This window comes from Idiotropiscis lumnitzeri, chromosome 17, assembly GCF_059441095.1.
Source record: "Idiotropiscis lumnitzeri isolate Australia: NSW breed Sydney's pygmy pipehorse chromosome 17, RoL_Ilum_1.0, whole genome shotgun sequence".
NCBI classification, from domain to species: Eukaryota; Metazoa; Chordata; class Actinopteri; order Syngnathiformes; family Syngnathidae; genus Idiotropiscis; species Idiotropiscis lumnitzeri.
Genome location: NC_142407.1, coordinates 4,717,214 through 4,736,285, shown reverse-complemented (window position 1 = coordinate 4,736,285; position 19,072 = coordinate 4,717,214). Strand labels below are relative to the sequence as shown.

Here is a 19,072-nt window from a genome sequence, read left to right as displayed (position 1 = left end):
CTAGTGGGAAAGCATTTAAACGTTCTGTCTGTAACTACATGTCGCTAACTTACATAAGCAAGAAAATATTTTTGGAACCATTTTCCGCATGTGCAATTGTATAATTTCTGCATTGACAGCATGACATCATGCAGGTGTACCCACGTTGTGAGTCGTGATTGATGAGATTATATTTTCTGCTCCCTCTCTCTGGCTCTATTCAAAATTCGGAAAGATACATTTTACAGCCTTGCATAGCCCCCATCTGAGTTCTATACCCTAGAAAAAAAAAAAACACCATGTGGAGCCAGTACGCCACATGAGTTATGGTAAACAACCTTCCTAATTAGACTAATTGATTTTACACACCTGGCTAAGCCAGCATGATGGATGGAGTGGCCAACCTTCTGTATGTGAAAATTATGTAGTTCAAAAACCATAAGAATAAGTAAAGATTGCTTCCCACTTGGAATTGATGTGAAATGCCTTGAAAAATGCTTCTCTTGAGAGGGTGCTGCAACATTCTCTTGGCAGATGTCCGAAAATCAACTCAGGTAATCGGCTGCTACCGTGCACAGAACAAGGAAAATCATCTCATGTCTGGTATCGACAGAAAGCTCGGGTTGCAGTGGCAGATTTCATTTAAATCTATATCATTACATGAATGAACGAACAAGATGCCTGTTGCTATAGCTATGTAAAAAATAAATTTAAAAAATTGGGATTTAAAAAGGGCATGTTATCGGAAATATGTGGCATTCATTTTATTTATTTCTGTTAAGTGATAGTATGCATCGTTAATGCGTACATTTCAACTTTTATCGTGTTTCTTTTTTAAATGAAGTGACTTAATTCTTAGTCTTTATTTTGACATATCATTAAACCTGATTTCCACATTTTGTACTATATTGGATAATATTTTATTTAAACATTATTATCTCAAGTTCTCTTTTGTCCTGGGACGGTCACATTTATAGAACATACAGTATTTGACGACTATTTGAGGGTGTTAGGAACAGCCTTATGGACAAACTGCAAGTAATCGACACCGCCCGAAAAAGGTTTCTGACTGACCATAGATTCTACAAGATTGGCTGCGTTTGATCCTGCGCTTTGGAAAATAGACTAAGTATACATATCCATATTCCCGGCCAAGACTAGAAGTGTCTTATTAAGATCAATATTGTAAATGAATACCTTGCGTGTGCCCTTGTGATTATTGGTGTGTATGTATCACAAATGGGCTATTGCATAACAATTCCCTCTTGACTTATGACTTATTTCATATTAATACAACAGGTCATTCGTATGGCTCATCCCAACGAAAGAAAAAAAAAAAAAATAATATATATACATACATATAGGCAACTGCCCTTACACGTGCATACATGTAATTTCATACGTACCTATGGCAAAAAAAGCAAAGCGTGGAGAGTCTGTGTCACCAAAAGTCTTTAATCATTGTGAACCTCCCAAATTATCCACGGTCTTTGCTCTATTCTTGGCCGTTTCCTCTCTTTTAGGCAATTTGCGTTTTTCATGAAAATTACGCTATGTTTTTGTGGTTCAGTCAAGAATAAAATTGTACAGAACATTTTATGTTTACTATCTAAATCTTATACAGGGTTGCAGTTTTTCCATTGCAGCTCTTCTGTAGATATGCGGGAGAGCTTTAAGATGTAATTTTCTTTTTGCAATGGTCTTGTGTTTCTCCCTTTCCTGAATGTACTAGCGCCCCTCCCTGCAGCCATCTTACTGTGAAACACAAATTGAGCATGACACGCGCCTTCAGAGGACGCAACGCTTCTCACACCCTCATCCAGTAAAATACTCCAATTTAATTGAACATCCCGAAGCTGACCCCACGCGCATGTGTGGCGACAGGCATTTTGGGGGGTAGCTGGTCTCCTGTGTGGCCCGGGGGGCTTCACACAATGCCGCTGCAGCTGCTGCTGCTTCTGAGTCGGACACCAAAAGAGGCGCGTGGTGCCTCTACGTGTGTGCTACACAGCTCTCACAATGCAATTAATGAAACAAATACAAAATCAACTAAATTAATTATGAACATTCAAATGGCTTGATTAATTTATTCCATTGCTCTCCAGGCATCTTCATCAGACGGAGGAGAAACAAAAACCGCCCAAGTGAACTCAGGTCATGATGTGGCATGCAAAGATATCTCTACTAGCTTTGTCGATGCGGAATATGCATACATATTTAATCCCCATGCACTGCTGCCCTTTAGCTCAGCTGGAATCGGGGAAGACGCAGACGTGCCAGTCTTTGCCAGTGTCTGTTAAAGTCCTGAAATAGCCACATTCATTTTGTCATGCTGTGAAATTTTTATTTATATGTTTTCACACTTCAGACAAGTCAATCTCGGGTCAGTTATTTGTAGATCTGTTTTTTTCACTTAAATGCGGAACAAAGTAGGCCACAATATTCATTATAAACAAGACAGAGGTTTTACTACTAAAAAATATATTTAATATTGTTGTAAGCCACAGTAATAATGTGTTGTAGTTTGAACATTAACACTGTGCTAGAGGAAAACTGAAAATTGTACTTAAATAATGATTCAATTAAGACGCACTGCACGAGCATTAAATAAAAATTGTATAGAAACAAAAGTTTCCGATCAAACAGTTCTTGAAGATTAAATGCAAGTGTATAGTTCTAAAAAGTTAAATACAACCGAACGTACATAGTTATTTATCGTGTACCACTAGCAAAAGTGCCTGCTTTGTGCACAACAACCACACTTTGTGTCACAGAGTTCAAACGCGCACACACTCACACACGCACACCCACGCGCATGCACCCCCACACATGCACACACACACACACGCACAGGCAAGCGCGCACACACAGCTACACACACATGCCAATAGTGATGCACATTTCTCTTTTGAGTAGCAAGGCACAATTGCAGGAAAAAAGTAAACTGTTTTGCTGCATGTTTTGAATGGAAAGAAAAAAATCACCATCTGGTGGTCAGAAAAAATTAAAAACGGAAAGCTGGTAGTCCAACTTGAAATCATTGGAATTATGTTGGGGATGAAAAATGCTATTATTATTTTAATTGTCATTAGGTATTTTTGTTATATTGTATTACATTTTATTATTATATAATTTACGAACTTGTTCAAAATAATTTAGTTTGAAACAAAAAAAAAGGATCCTCAACTTTTAGTCCAGCAAGTAAATTTAGTAAGATTCTTTTCATTGTTGAACTTGTCATTCCACGGCTGGTGCACGTCGCCCCCTGTGATTGCCCTCCAGTACTACAATCATTCCAGCCAGCTGTGGCGCAATTAATTTCTCATTAGTATGTAGACAATGACTATCACACCACCTTGCCTGCAATATTTTTCTTTCCCTCTCCATCGGTAAGCCACAAGCACCCCACCGCCCCCTCATCATCATCACCGCCGCCACCATCAGCGACACCCTGCTGGCGGCGAGAAGCGCTCGCGTCCCCACCGCAAGAGAAGAGAAAGCAAACAACAATTAGCTTCCTGTTGACACAGTAAATGGTAGACAATGGTTTACAAATGAGCTCTCGCTGAGGATCAGGCAACAGGGACTTTCACTTTAGGAATTCCTTAATTAAGCATCTTCACTTCTTAATTTGTTGACATGCAGGCTTGCGTAGTCATCACCTCAGAGAGGTTGCATAATTGATAACATCCCTATGGCAACTGTACTTCCCATTGGAAAATGTTGAATACAACATAGTACTTGCCGCGATGTACTAAACGCGTATGCTGGGTGTTGGGTTAGGCACTTTTTAATCCAGAAGGGTACATTTGTTGACAACAGTTCAGTTGTGTTTAACTTTTAAGTACAGTATGTATTATCCTGAGGAACAGTCTGATTCCAAACGTTTATTTCAGTAGCTTTTATTAAAATATCTCATCCATTATATTTGAGTTGACTCATTAAATAAGTCCAGTTTTTATTTTCTAAAATTAAAACCTCTGCCCTTTTTTTTATGAGCACTTGTCACATATTAGACAGCCACGTTAAATAGCCGATTAACGAAGATACAAACTACAGACAGATTTGTCCTGTATTTGTACCAACTTTACAATTGGTTTAACTTCCGAAAATCTACCATAAACAGCCATTTTTGGGACTATTTGGAACAGGGTGGGAGGTGTTTTAATGTCATTATCTTTGTCTTATGTTGCAATGGTCATAAAAAAAAAAAACGAAAATCTGTAAAACTGATTTTTTTCCAATTTCAATATGGCTAATATTAGGCAATTAAATTGGCTTGGCCAATTCATCAGTCTGGTCCTAACTTATACTATGGGTTTCTATATGCAGATCGGCAAACAAATCTATTTCTTTTTTAATTATAAGATCATTCCATAAAGCCTACTTGTGTTCGTCTTTGATGCCTTGCCTTTAAATGTGAAACATTCTCATTTGTGTGCACCATGACTGTCGGCAGCTGCATTTTATTTGTCACCGTCATATTTGGTTCACAGTGCTGAATCAACAATTCTGCCTCTGCTGTAAATTTCGGTTTAGTTGTAGCGTATCTACACGGTTCATGCTTCACTGAATGTTTCTATGTATTAGAAGCGCTCCGTTCCTGAAGGCCAGGGACAGTGCTTCTGGCAAATTCTGCCGACTCTCTAGTGCAGAAGAGCACCTTTCTATTCTATTTGAGTAGAACGCTTGTTAAAAGCTGTTTAACTTTATGGATTATTTACTATTGTCCTATCTCAACTCGCACAGCCTGGTCTGTGTGTTACAACAGTAAAATGCAAGTAGAGATCAAGTGCATGGATCAGTCGCATTGCAATTCTTTCTATGCAACACTTCTGAGCCAATCAAATGGTAAATTCAGAGCAACCTTGCGTGTGGAGCAAGTGGGTGTGTGTATGTGAGGCAGGCAAACGGTGAAGAAAACAAAGAGGTTGAAGCTGTTTTGTTGTTAGTATTAGTTCAGATTGATCGCATTTTACAAGTAGCTCAAATTGTTTTATCACCAATACATGCTACATGATGCAACAAATCACTATTTAAATATTCTCAACTCACTTCAACTTATGGAGGTCCTTGACACCAAAATGCCACAATATGGTGCCAATATAAAAATCTACTTTGAAACTATCTATCGTTGAATTTTGGGGCAAATGACAGAATCAGTTCCAAAGAAATCTATGACTGGGGGAATTCAGCAATCCCGAACATGTGCGGGATACAAGTTTTTAATTCGAATATACAACTTCCAGTCAGGCTGGGAAAGTGTTGTCAGGGTGAAAGTTTCGGAGCATGTTTTTGCACAGACGTACTGTATCAGCACCGATATAAAATACGGGCCTTGGTATCGGTACATGCCTATAACTAAATAAATCGATTCTTGATAGTTTGAGAGGAATTTCCCTTTTGGGTGCGTTGTTTAATTTATTCAAGGAATGTTTTTGGAAACTTTTGAGTTCATTGTGAAACTGAACATTAAATATTGTTGTGGTATGCAAGATCTTCGCCAGAAGAAATTTTCTTTCACTTTCGTTAGAATTTAATAGGGCAGCTCTGCTCAAGTTTGACCTCCTGGTTGATTTTCAAACCAGGCACGTCAGCAAGATTAAGGTTCCCGTTATTAGCCCAGAGCAGGGATGGAATCCCCCAATAAGTGGCCATATTCTCCTCTGTGACTTGATGTCGTCTATCTAAAATAAGCACCAAGCACAAAGATGAGTTTCCGAATGGGAGATTGTGATAATCTAGGAGGGGGGGATTTCTAAGGCATGACTTTAGGCTACTGCAACATTTGGGGATGCGGTCAGCGCGGGCGTCGACTTTGATCGATCGTCTCTCTTCGCGGGCGTTAAAAACGCCATTTCAGCATAGGCGACGGCAGTAGCGGCAGCCTCCGCAAAAATATCCCACGGCTCAGAGCGTCTGCTATCTGCTTAGAGAGCAGATGGGCATATAATAGAAGATTGTGCAGGCTAAATTGTTTTGAGAAAGGCAAAGTGGAGAGCGCACCGACCCGATACCTGGGGAACGACGCTATTCGATTGTAGGGAGATGCTGATGTCGAGTGGCAACACTTAGAGCAAGACAATAAAGGTGTGGATTTCCTGAGGCAATCATTTTAACCTTGTTTTTCAATTTGTTGTGGAGAGATATCAATATATGCTTAATATAAAACATATCCGTTACATTTCTATTTGGAGGCGTACCCAAACAAGGCCTGTGGCTCTAAAACCTTTTAAACCAAGAACAGACTAAAGCATCAGAAGACTTGGGGAAGATTTGGAACGGACCCTTGGATAAGCATCATCTCAAATCTGCTCACATTTAAAGACAAATTATAGAGATTTTAATCACATTTGACTGAGATTTTAAAGAAACTGAATTTTCGCAGGGGGGACAATTTACAAGACTACAACCAGATTGTTGAGGCCTTCTCTGTACCGTGACTCCCAAAAAATAAAAAAAACTCAAAAACGTCCTTCAGACTTTCCATTTTTAAGCCTGAGACTGTGAAAATGATTAGTCGTGAGCCCATCGTAAGAAAAACAGTGTTGTTCAATAAATACCACCAGTTCGATCAATGTTACAAGTGTTCCTCAAAAAATGTATTTGAAAAATTACATCTAATATTGTTGTAGGTCACAGCAACATTATGCATTGATTCTTTAAACAATAATGTTTCCTATTGCGCACAAATATTAACTAACTGAACCTAAAGAAATGTTTGACAACAACCCCTTAAAGATTAGGTGCAAATGTGTTCAATTTACGTGTTAAATACAACCAAACTGTATAGAGTTCTTGTACTAGGGAAGTAAAAAAAAACATTCTGTACTGGATTTGGAAAAGATTTAAGGCACTGTAACTATCCATCCATTATCTGTACCGCTTCACCTCACAAGGGTCGCGGGGGGTGCTGGAACCTATCCCAGCTGTCTTCGACAGTAGGCGGGGGGACAATTTGAACTGATTGCCAGCCAATCACAGTGAATATAAGAATATAATAATGATTAAATAAGAAAATACATTGCCTAAAAAAACTAAAATATCTGAATATTAGTGCTGTCAAGTGATTGTTTTTTTAACAAATTAATTGCAAAAATAATCAATAATTAATTGCAATTAATTACTTTTTTTATTCTACTATTTTTTGTGAAGCGTGTGATAGGTATTTAATTGAATAATATTGTCATGACCCGTGTCGGTCATGTCAGGTGTTTTTGTTATTGTTTTTGTCACGTTCCTTTTCCCATGCCATGTGTGTTTGTTTTGTCAGCTGAGTGGGGCGTTTCCCCTCAGCACTCGTTCCTCACCAGCCACGCACCTGTTCCCGGTTACCGTCACACACCTGATCCCCATCTGCTCACTTAATGACTGGACTATTTGAACACCTCATCCCGACAGTTCGGCGTCGGAACATTACTCCCTTTACGGACTGTCACGGCCACTCTCATTCTCGCTCTCATTCTCGCTCTCATTCTCGCTCTCATTCTCGCTCTCATTCTCGCCCTCGCTCATGCCCATGCTCATGCTCATGCCCACGATCATGCCCACGCTCATGCCCACGCTCATGCCCACGCTCATGCCCACGATCCCCAGTGTTTGTCACGGTCCTCGTTACTTGTCATTTTTGTTCTGTGTAGTCACGTTTAGTTTGTCTTTGTCATTTTGCACCCTGCCACGTTTGTTTGTCCACGCCTTGTTGTTTGTCCTTGTTTGATTAATTTAATAAATTCCCTTTAGTTTACCCTTTTCCCTGCTTCCTCGCATTCTGGGTCAACCTCCTCCTCGCCCACCGGCGATCGAATCCTGATAAATATCTTGTAATTGATGTAAAATCACCAAATATCAAGTTTATTTTAAATCAAAGACAGTTCTAATAGCTTTCTTTGTACCATGAATCCGATCTAAACAAAGGTTTTATAGGAATTTTTCTTCGAAACAATTGTCAAAACGTATACATTACATTTAGTTGCAAGCACCGCATTCCATCAGTGTTGGTTTCAATGGCCAGTGGTAACTAAAGCAGGATTTTTCTTCTTTCTTCTTTTCTTCTGAGATGTGCAAAGATGTACAGCTCATATGGTGCAGTGTTTGAATTTGGCTTTGCAAGATATGCAAATTAATCTTTGAGGTAAATAAAGCTGAGTTAACTGAGTTAAAATATTTAATCGCGTGAATTTTTTTTAGAAATTAATCTTGAGTTAACGCTTTGATTTTGACAGCCCTTCTAAATACATATTTAAAAACAAAATAAAACCAAACAGTTTTTAAAGATTATAGCTAATGCAGATGTATTGTACTAACAAGTTAAAAACACAATTGTGGAAAACCAAGATTTTAAAAGTTTAAGCCACTGCAACAAAGACAATTTGAACATAGATGTGTCCTATATGATTTGCCTACTGCTAAATGTTACCAAATAAAGAGTTAAGTTGAGGACTCTTTTGTGATTGTTCTTAAAAGTTATACAGAATGCCAGTCACAGAATAACTTGAAATGTATTGGAAATACAGCCCTTACTATAGAAAAATCACCAAATATTTATGTCATAACAAACACAGCCAAATTGTCTCGCAAGGTGAGCAGCTGGCTGGTGACAGATGTGCAAGGAAAACGTTTAAGATTTGGGGACATGACAAACTTTAGCAAATCAAGACGATAGAGAAAAAAAAAATAATGCATATTTATCACAACAAGCCAAGTGTTGATCCATTATTTTATAAAGAAATAAATAAATAAATACACTTGTTTGGACTCAGCAAAATGCCTCCATCATGTCAGGTCATTTTTCCACCAATGTAGCACTGAGAACCAAAACAGGTATCAGGCCAGACATGTTTCATGCATCATAATAAAACAGATAAACAGATTTTTCAGTTTTGAATTTCAGTGTATTGTGTAAACGTTAGTTTGTGCAGCTTTAGCTTTAAAGCCTAGTTTATCTTTACTAACACTCTACTGTGAAAAAGCGAAACACTAATTATTAACTTTACTTGTTAAGCAAAACATGGTGACTAGTGAATTGGTCCTTGAAGCTAAATTAGTTATCAACTAATTTAACTTTACTGTAATCTGTTCATTACATGTTTGGGTAGCTTTAGCTTTGGTGCTTGAAGCTACACTAGCTCTTAAAGCTAAAGCTAGTTAGCATTAGTTTAGTTTTACTGTTCCAAAAAAGTGCTACTTACAGTAATTAGCCTTACTTAATATAAAATATTCTAAAACATTAGGTGTCTTTTTAAGTAAGTTAAGCTTTGGTGCTTTTAGCTAAATTTATATTTGGAGTAAAGCTAGTCTAGTTGTAGCGACAACAATCTTTATGGGAAAAAAAAGTAAGTCCTTGTAATTTTTTTGTCTACTTTTCATATTTTTTGCTTTGGGAGGCAATATACAAAACAATAATCAACTCATCTGCACCATTTTTATGCATTTTATATGAACAAGCTGTATGATCACTGAGGCAAAGAAAGTCCCTTAACAACAATCTTTGTTAATATTTAATGTAACAATCTCCAAAAATAAATGTGTTAGAAACAAACGATCTACGTTGGCAATATCCTGAGAAAGAAATCTGAATACTTTCATTTCAAAAGGTTCAACACGACAGTCCAGTACACACTTTTAAAATTGTAATTATTTCCACTATTATTTTTCAAAATGAACAATATCAACAACATTTGATTATGGTGCAGAGAGATAGTGTGAACCTAACTGCAATAAATAGGTCCTTACTAGTGAAAATGCAACTGTCAATGTTTGTGTCATTTTAATTAAGGAGTATGAAAATGCAAAATGAAAAAAAAAAGGAAGGCGGCGGCTTATATTCACAGCACACAATAAAATGTATTTTACAGGCATGCTGCGCAGCCGTAATTCCCCTATTCAGCCCTGTCTTATGCTTGAAACCCCGCTATGAACATTTGAGATTAGGCAATAGTGTGGCCTGGACACACACTTGAGCATCAAACACACTTCCATTCACTGGCTGGCTGGCTCCCCCCTACGCCGGTCACGAGCGGTGGGAAAAAATGGCGACTTTCCGGCGCAAGCCTGGCAGCTCTCTAGGCCATGAGGGTAGCAGGCCTGGCAACGCAGCTCGCTGATGGACTCGTTGAAGCGGTTGGCCAGCATGGACAGCTTGCTGCCATGACACAGCGAGCACGGCGTGCTGCCCGAGTCGCCGCAGAGCTGGCAGCCGGCCGGCTTCTGGAGAGCATGATGGGCGACACGTGCAGTAATAAGGGTAGAAGAAGAAGTCGTTGGTTAAAATAGAAGTTAGAGCAAGAAAAGAATTGATTTGAGCTGAAATTGCAGATGAGATGTAGCACGGTAGCCTATTGGTTGACACGTCTGCCTCAATTTGGTGCTTGAATTACGACAAAGAGCTAGGTAGCTAGCTACAGATCAAGCTATCTACAAAGTATCTATATATCTTAAATCGACTATAATGTGATGAAAGTCGAGTACAGTATAGTCGCATATTTTGCAAGTGACACTGACATGAACAGTTTAAGACAAGCAATAATTGGATTAGCCGAGGCTATTCTCATCTGCAACAAGTTTACCCTATATTTATATTCTCGCTCCCCAGAGTGTTACCATCCAGTGATGGCAGCACACTAGCGAGCCAAAAATTCCTCTGAAACTTGGCTGACTAGAAGATGCAAAGTCACAAACAAGTGATTTATAATTATTCAACTCTCTTACCATCAACGTGGTGAGTATAGTCAACTCGTCGACTGATGAGTTCAACCCCTAGGTGTCAAACTCTGGCCCCCGCCCCAAATTTGGCTCACAGTGTAATTATATATATATACATATATATAATTTTACATTGTAAATGATAATAGTAATTTTAAAAACAAAACATTGTAGTGCATTACTAAAACCACTTATAATAAAAAATTTAGATAAAAAAATCTGAATTTATATTGTTTTTAAAAAATGAAATATAATTTAAAGAAAAATGTCATTAGAAAGGAGACGTCTGACTGATGAACACGTTCGCTCCATACTGAGGATTTCCTCAGCTCAAAGCCTGAGCCCGGACATTGATGAACTATCATCCAAGAAGAGATGCCAGGTATCTGGCTTGGGCACATCAGATTAGATCAGTGGGTAGCAAACTGTGCAATAATTAACATTTTCTTTATGCACTTCTTCTTGCTACTCCAAGACATGGGCTTGATCCATCATCCATCCATTATCCGCCGCTTACCCGGGGTCGGGTCGCGGGGGCAGCAGCTTCAGCAGGGAAGCCCAGACTTCCCGCTCCCCAGCCACATCTTCCAGCTCTGCCGGAGGGATGCCCAGGCGTTCCCAGGCCAGCCGGGAGACAGTTATTATTGTTTTTGTTTTTTTTATCTTTTAAATAATTATAATAATTAATTATCATACAAATTGTATTTAATAAATGAATGTCATTGATGTTTTTTTTCTTTAGATTTTGCATATCTGGGCTGTTAGGTTATATATTGTATAGTAATAGGTGTTGCTTGTTTCTTATTCAATGTTTAAGCAAATCTTGTTTGGGTCCGTATTAAAAGGTTCATTTGATCAATGCTGGCCCGCGGCTTTCTTCAAGTTTTACTTTTCGGCCCACTCTGTATTTGATTTTGACACCCCTGCCCTAAAGTGTGTTTCTTTCTGACTTGTTGCTTCATTGCACTTGTTAAAACCAGTTAATTTATGTAAATTCTCTTATATTGTTTTATTTTTATATTTTCCATTACAGTACTATTTTCCTCCATTAAAAAAATGTTGAGGTTAAAAAAAATTGTGAGGCGGAATACAATTGGCTCGCATTGTAAGCGGGTTTTAGCCAAAACAAATCCAAACTTGTTTCATGTTCATTGTCACTTTGGGATGTTTCTCAATCTTTCTTCAAACTTGGGCGAATGGAATGAACTTGGAGAAAGAAACTTGATTGCATTGCAAGGCAAAAGCTGCAAGGGCTTCTGTTTTTTTTCTCCCTGTTCCCATGTCACCGTATGATCCTTGCCTCAAGTCCTATTTCCAGCAGCTACCAAAATTTTGCAAGCCAAGCATTATCTCACACTTGCGTGTACGACTATAGATACACACATCACAATAAGAATCTGATGTAGCGACTGTAGAGAAATGTAACTCCAGATTGTCTTAACAACTGCAAAATGTGTGCTAACCCATTGAAACTGCGCGAGGGATGGAGAATCACAAAAGAAGATTAACTCTTGGACTTGGCGCAGCCGAGATGAAGAGAAAATTGGCAAGAGGGAAAAAAAAACAAGCAGGGCAAACTTTTCTTTTCAGAGAAAAAATGGGAAAGTAACAAGATGAAGAAAAAAAGGATGAAGGCAAAGCAAAGGGCAATCCTTCAAGAAGATGAAAAGGAAGGAACTAAAGTGGGCCACACGCATTCCAAAAATTGGGGATAATTTGGATATTTTTCATCCCTCCCAATCAAGTCAGAAAAGGTTCTTAATAATTATCATGAGTGATTATTCTGTGGTGTGTTAAGACTGATACTTTCCTCACTCTCTGTTGAATCCAACAATAATGAATGTTAAACCAATGATTAACAATTGTGAGTTACATTGGCACGCATGCAAAGCGCTCTAAAAATAAAGTTTGATTGTTGGATTATTGATTGAACAATTAATTGATAGTTGGTTGGTTGGTTAGTTAATTGTTTGGTTGATTGATTGATTAATCCTGCTCAAGTTTTACAATCCGACATCCTTGTCTGTGAATGACATCCAATTAAAGTGCGATCATCACAGGATGATCGCTCATGATAATCTTTAAGAGACAATATAATCGGGTGATATTAGCAATTTGTGTGCATCCCGCTTCCATTGGGGTCTGCTCGCAATCTGGCAATTATTCGGTTTCATGTCACAATGACAAATTCTGTGGCTTGGTCACAGCATAAAGGTTTTGTGATAGTAAAAAATTAACTGGGTTTAAATTTATCTCTTTCTGAACAAGTCTGGAGGAAAAATCTTAATATACTTCAGGATAATCACTCAGGATAACAACGCTGAGACATTCAATAACGATACCTTCGCTGACTTTGATCGCAAAGGGGAAGGAAAAGCTTGATTTTCAGTGTGTGTGCCATATTTTAAGAGAGATTATAAAAAACATCAGAAGGGACAGAGGGTTGAGAATGACAGCAATATAGCAGCACAGAGTATGTCATCTCTTTAGAGAGTGCATGGGGCACAGAGAGACTCAGAAATATGGAGAAATGTGAATAACAGGAAACACAAATAGAGGTAATAAATACTTCTGCCAGAATGCTTTGGTGGAGGATCATTACCTGCATGTGTGAGGTCGGTTTGCGCGGTCGTTCGCGGGCTTGTGGGTATACCTCCGAGGACGCAGGGGGCGCTATACCGTGGTGTAATGTGTCGGCCTTCCTTGCAGGGGCTCGTACGATGCGAAGGTTGCTGGTGTAGATGATGATCTTTCCGAAGTCCAACACTGAAGACTGAGGGCAAGCAGAGAGTGTGAATAATCAGGGTCTTATTTTTCTTTTTTTTTAGTTGCTGTTGTTGGTTTAGGATATTGACAACGACAGAAACTTCAAATATTTGAAGATAAATAATTTTCTTCTATTTTTTTGGTTCCATTGAAGCGCTAACCCAATTTTGTTTTTAGAGGATGTTTTGAGATATCAATAGAGCCCATAAACTGCCGAACAACCAGTTGTCGAGCAAATTTGTGATACCTACATTTGACTGCAACCACTTTTAAATTTAACTTCAAATGTATTAAATTAGATGATTGTTGTTATTTTGAAAAAATAATTTTATTCAATAATACTATGATAATAATAATACAATTGTTATATAACGATGTAAAAATTTACAGTTTCTTGGTAGAATAATGCTAGCATCATTTATTTTCATTTTATTTAATGATATCCTTACTTCATTTATGTGGCTAAAATCTGCACCGACGCAATATTAGCATCAATCAAGCAGGGGTTAAAAACAATGCTGAAAGCTGTCCGATATTACTTCCTGTTACTTATCGCTCACACTTACTTCCTTTTTATATCTCATAGCGTGCAGATATCTGCAGCCATTTGCATTTTTCAAACATGGTGAAATGACAATCAGATAAGGAGCATTGTGCTCCAACAGAGTCTGTCTTTTGACAAAAATGGGGGCGGATATAGAAGAGAGTAGTCATGTCTGTGAACCCTAAATGCCCCCCAAAAGGAAATACCACTCTTGTATAAAATCCACATTGCTGTCCTCGGCTGATAAACGTGATAAGATTGTGGCGTCTGAGACGGCTCATGGCTTTGTGTGTGAGGGATGAAGCTGACTCTAAGCCAGCAGGTTTCCCTGATATTGTCGCCCAAGTGTCGACTTCATGTTTGCCTGTTAATTGTTTTGACATTTTTTTCCCCCCTTCGAACCAAAAGTTACTTTAATTGCACAGGGATTTGTCCCGTTTCCCATTCGAGGTCTGTGTTTTTTTTTTTCCCCGTTCTCTAAGCGTCTTTATGAAACATGGTGGCTGTTTGTTGTTGTTGTGTTTCTCTTCTAAGTGGGGAAGAAAAATATAAATACAAGCAGTGCTACAATCCTATTATAATTCCTTTCTTATGATTTACATACAGCAGTGCTTCTCAAAAAGTGGTGCGGGCCCCCCTGGGGGGGCGGTAATATGCTGGGGGGGGGCCTGGCGAACATACTTTTTTCCCCTCCGTACTACAATATAGTGTAATTGCACTTACACTCCAGTAGTTGGCAGTGGCTCGCTCCTTGCCCTTTGTGCGCAGCGAGTATTAACTCTACGGTGTAGGTTTGTTTTGCAATGAAAATTATATTATTTATAGTTGCGGAGGAGAGTGGGTGGTGGGGTGGGGTGGGGTACAAATTGTTTTCTTCTTGGTAGGGGGTGGGGGGGGCGTAACAGGAAATAATTGAGAAGCACCAATATATATATATATATATATATATATATATATATATATATGAAATAAATGAAGACAATTAAAAAATGTACAAAATCATCATAAATTGAAACTTTTTTTTTAATCGCCCCTCAAAAAAGTAAAAATATAAAATGACAGAAAGTCAAGAGCCTACGTTAACTCTTTTGCTAACTAAAACAGCAGCAAGTCTTTCAGTCGAATTTAAGTGTGGAGTCATAACTTATAAAGTAAGTGCATGAGTTCCTGCTCAGCATTAATGAGATGGGCGTTCCAAAAGACTACCATATGAGCGCTCCACAATGTTATGAGCAGTAGAAACAAGGAATGCATTTCAAGTCACGTCACTAATGAGCCCACTGCTTACTTTAGTGTCTCCATCTGTTAAGTTGGTCTGGACGGCAGCAGGCTTGTAGCTTCCTATTCCTCTGTATACGTTGATTCTCTGGGCAATGAGCCCTGTTGGAGGCTCCACACCTGGGCGCACAATAACAACATGCTGTCCGGCTAATCCTGTCCTAGATGCTACTATATCAATTAGAAATCAACCCTAATTGCATTATAAAAATGCATCTAGACATTTGACTTGTTTTGAGTATTGATGCAAAATTCATGGAAATTCATGACGATAGTTGGTAATTGCAACATTTTGAAATCACCACACATTTTTCAGTGAATTATCATTTCCATGAAAATATATTGCTTCCTCAACTGTGCCAACATTTTTGGTGTTTGGGGAAATTCACTTTCATTTACTGAAACAAAACTATATCCAAATATTGAAATTGTTTTATCATTACTTATAATTCTCATGACACGACAGTAATATTCCGTTAACTTTGGTCAGAGGTGTCAAACTCATTTTTGTCGCGGGCCATATTATAGTTACGCTTTGCCTCAGAGGAGCGTTATGACTGTTAAACTTACCTAACGCCATTATACACAACAAATTGATGCAAAATCAGAAGTCAAGAATAATCAGTGTTCAAGTTACTGTAAAAAGCGGTTTGGCAAACAAAAATGCAGCAATATCTAAAGTTTTTTTATTTACTACCTATGACAATTTGAAATCTTGGCACATTTTATCAAGAATCATCAAGGTATTTGATGAAAAAAATTTGCTTTCACCGTCCACATAAAATGATGTGGCAGCTGGATCTGATGCCCAGGCCTTGAATTTGACACCTGTGATCAAAGCTGTTCTAACTGGCTGCTAAAAAAAGTACACTTGCAAAATATACTCCACCCCAAAAAAATATTAACAACGCTGATATACATTTAATATATATTTTTCACGCCCCCCAACAAAAACAAAAAAAAAAATGGCGGAGGGTGGTAATAGGGGGAAAAAATCTCCTAAAAAAATACAAACCTTAAAAATCTTTTTTTAAAACGTAAAAAATCAGTGAATAAATCTAGGTGCCGAACCATAAGTAATATCGGCCTCAGTTAAAAAAGATAAAAAGTTTATCATTAGCATTATTCTTATTATTAGCAGTAGTAGTAGTCGTAGCATTCAATTTTTAAATTATTAAGATGGAGATAAAATAGAAAAAAAATAAAAGTAGTAATCAAATAAGTAAGTAAAATAAATTACCAAAAAAGTTTGATAACATTTAAAATATTTTTAACTTTAAAATGATCTGAATGCTGGAAAAAAGAATAAGATAAATGTAGAATTGCCGATGTCTAGCATTGATTTCACAGAACTTATATGTATTGTGACTTATAAGAGGACATTTTTGGAACCTTTTGTTGTTGTTGTTTTTGGCATTGAAATTCTAAAGTAGAAGTGTTCTAGAAATATTATCATATCATAATCATCATCATCATCACAAAGCCGTGGTATAAGCACATTTCCATAACTATTTAAGGCAACATTTCTCCTCATGCAAACCTCCCAACAGGTATGCTGAAGGAACTCAGATAAAAGCGTACTTTTTCTGCCCCTGATGTTTCCAGCGTCCTTGAAAGAGGCCCTCCCAAGCAAACCAAAGTGCGGCTATCCATTTTCCATGATCCAGTGCTCAACGTTTTGCCTCTGTAACGATAATCAACCCACCCTGCCGCTCTGAAGAAGCCTCCTCGAAGCCGCAGAGCTGCTCCATCTCCAGGTGGCTGGGCGCTATGGTGCCGTGCGGGAGGAAGCTGTGAGGGTAACTCTCCTCGGGACTGTCCAGCTCCTGCCCGTCCTCGTACACGTGCTTCAGGACCCGGCCGCTGTAGGATGACGCCAGTTTAAACCTGACCTGGTGGTTTGGAAGCGGAGTGGGCTTTTATAGTACGTATAGTATGAGCTGTCGGGATGCATAGTGATGCGTTAACGCGGTTGCTTGGTTGCCGAGAGGATGATCAGTAAAAGCGGAACGGATTGATCTATTATGGGAGATGCGTATTTATAATGAGCGTGTCAACGTTGAGGCAGGCTTTCATGTCGTCTCTTTTTACACGCGTACAACACAGAGTGAGAATAAAAATAAGGAAAATGTCAAGTACCGTGTCATAAAATACTTAGCTCTCCGTAGCATTGTAGGCCTAAGTGGAAACAAGGCTTTTTTTTCCTAAAAAGTACCCCCAACATCAAATCATTGTAAAGTACTGGAACATTAGACACAGTGTAAACATTAACACTGCCTTTATATATACAGAAAACTAAGTACTTCTTAGTTCAATAGAAATGTATTGCACAAAATAAAAATATACATTTAAAGATTTAAAAAACAAATAGTAAAAGTTAAATACAACTGAACTGTACTAAACAAATGTAGTGAATTGTATTAAGCGATTTGCAAAAGAAAAGAAAGATCAACATTGTCTCTTATTTATAACATTATTTTTTGATGACATCTTTTAAACAATTTTAAGATAAATTATACATATTTTCTTCTACACATTAATGCATCATTATTAGATACAACTTTGTCATGACAGTGAAATGTTGATTTACAGATGCAAAGCTAATGCTAAGTTAAGGAGTTTGACTAATGCAACTCCAACTACTTTTTTGACATGTTTACATGTTTTCTGGGCTCACATCAATGATTCCCCTTACCGCAATCGGGTGCCAATCATTGATATAATTATATTTAGGTTGAATTTTTCCTGATTCTGTTGGGCCTTTGACAAGGTTATTATAGTTAACAAAAACTAACTGAATAATTACAATTAAAATTTAAAAAACAAGAGAGCTTTTACAACAATAACTAACTTAAAATCTATTTAAAATTCATAAAACAAAATTTGAAACAATAATTATAGCGAAAATATTGTTTGTTCATCTTTATCTTTCTCAATTAATATCATACATGAGCTTTCTAAATTTATTATAGAATTGCATTTATTTCAGCATTATGTCCGGCCTTACTGACGTAAGAAGGTAAAACTGTTCAGAAATTGTCGCTTACAATATTTAGCGACCTTTTTTTTTGTTTGCATTTGACAAATACTCCATACATTGGAAAAAAATAAAACTAATACCAAAACTATTAAAGACTAAAACGAAACTTTTTGGAAAAGAAATAAAATACAAAAACACACAAAACAACTCTTAAAAACGAATCCAAAACTATTACGATCTTGTCCCTTGTAACTCTTAGTAACACGTAAAATGCCTTCTGGACAAGCCGGTTCTGGGCCCACTCCACAGTGTGCCAGTGATGCCAAGGTACTTTTTCAGCATTTGACAGCCTGACAAGCAGCGTTTGGCGAGCTCTCCCCAGATAACTCACCTTCCTGGGCTTGGTGCCTTCATGTCGCTGACTCTTTTTTCTCTGGGGTTCCTCCATGACGGCTGATTGGATGCAGAGAGCAGGCGGGTCAATCCATAAGGTGAGAATGTCGGCAATAAGATGTCATCCCACCGCCTTCTGTGATGGACGGTAAAAGACAAAGCACAGCCTGGATGAGAGTCCTGCTTAAGAGCTGTGAGTGCGAAGGTGGGTGGACGAAGCCCATACTTTTTCTGTCTCTGAGCGTGTGGCGTGCTGCCTTTGCTTAACATTGAGCCCCTATTGGCCCACCTTTATTGGTAAGCATGTTAAATTATTTACACCAGGATCGTGTGTACCAAAGCGAGGTGAAGAAACCAGAAGCTCTGTCATCAAATAGTTATGACTGCTAGAATAGAAGCCAGTGTGCACGTGTGCATGTGTGTGCGCGTGT

General features: G+C 38.1%; 1 protein-coding gene across 4 annotated transcripts in view; it reads right to left on the bottom strand.

Moving 5' to 3' along the window:
- grxcr2 (glutaredoxin and cysteine rich domain containing 2) overlaps positions 1–18,960 on the bottom strand; it is a 35,792-nt gene extending 16,832 nt beyond the window's left edge. Inside the window, exons 1-6 of one of the 4 annotated variants that reach the window (XM_088279871.1) lie at positions 18,868–18,960; positions 18,640–18,777; positions 16,974–17,160; positions 15,279–15,388; positions 13,283–13,453; positions 8,752–10,185 (exon numbers count right to left, since the gene is read on the bottom strand). In XM_088279871.1, coding sequence (XP_088135997.1) covers positions 9,958–10,185; positions 13,283–13,453; positions 15,279–15,388; positions 16,974–17,160; positions 18,640–18,696 — 753 coding nt within the window. In that variant the 5' untranslated portion in view covers positions 18,697–18,777; positions 18,868–18,960 and the 3' untranslated portion in view covers positions 8,752–9,957. Of the gene's footprint in view, positions 1–8,751; positions 10,186–13,282; positions 13,454–15,278; positions 15,389–16,973; positions 17,161–18,639; positions 18,820–18,867 lie in introns of those variants that run through there. The other 3 variants (XM_088279870.1, XM_088279873.1, XM_088279872.1) reach the window with 3 other exon arrangements.
- Positions 18,961–19,072: the final 112 nt, after the last annotated feature.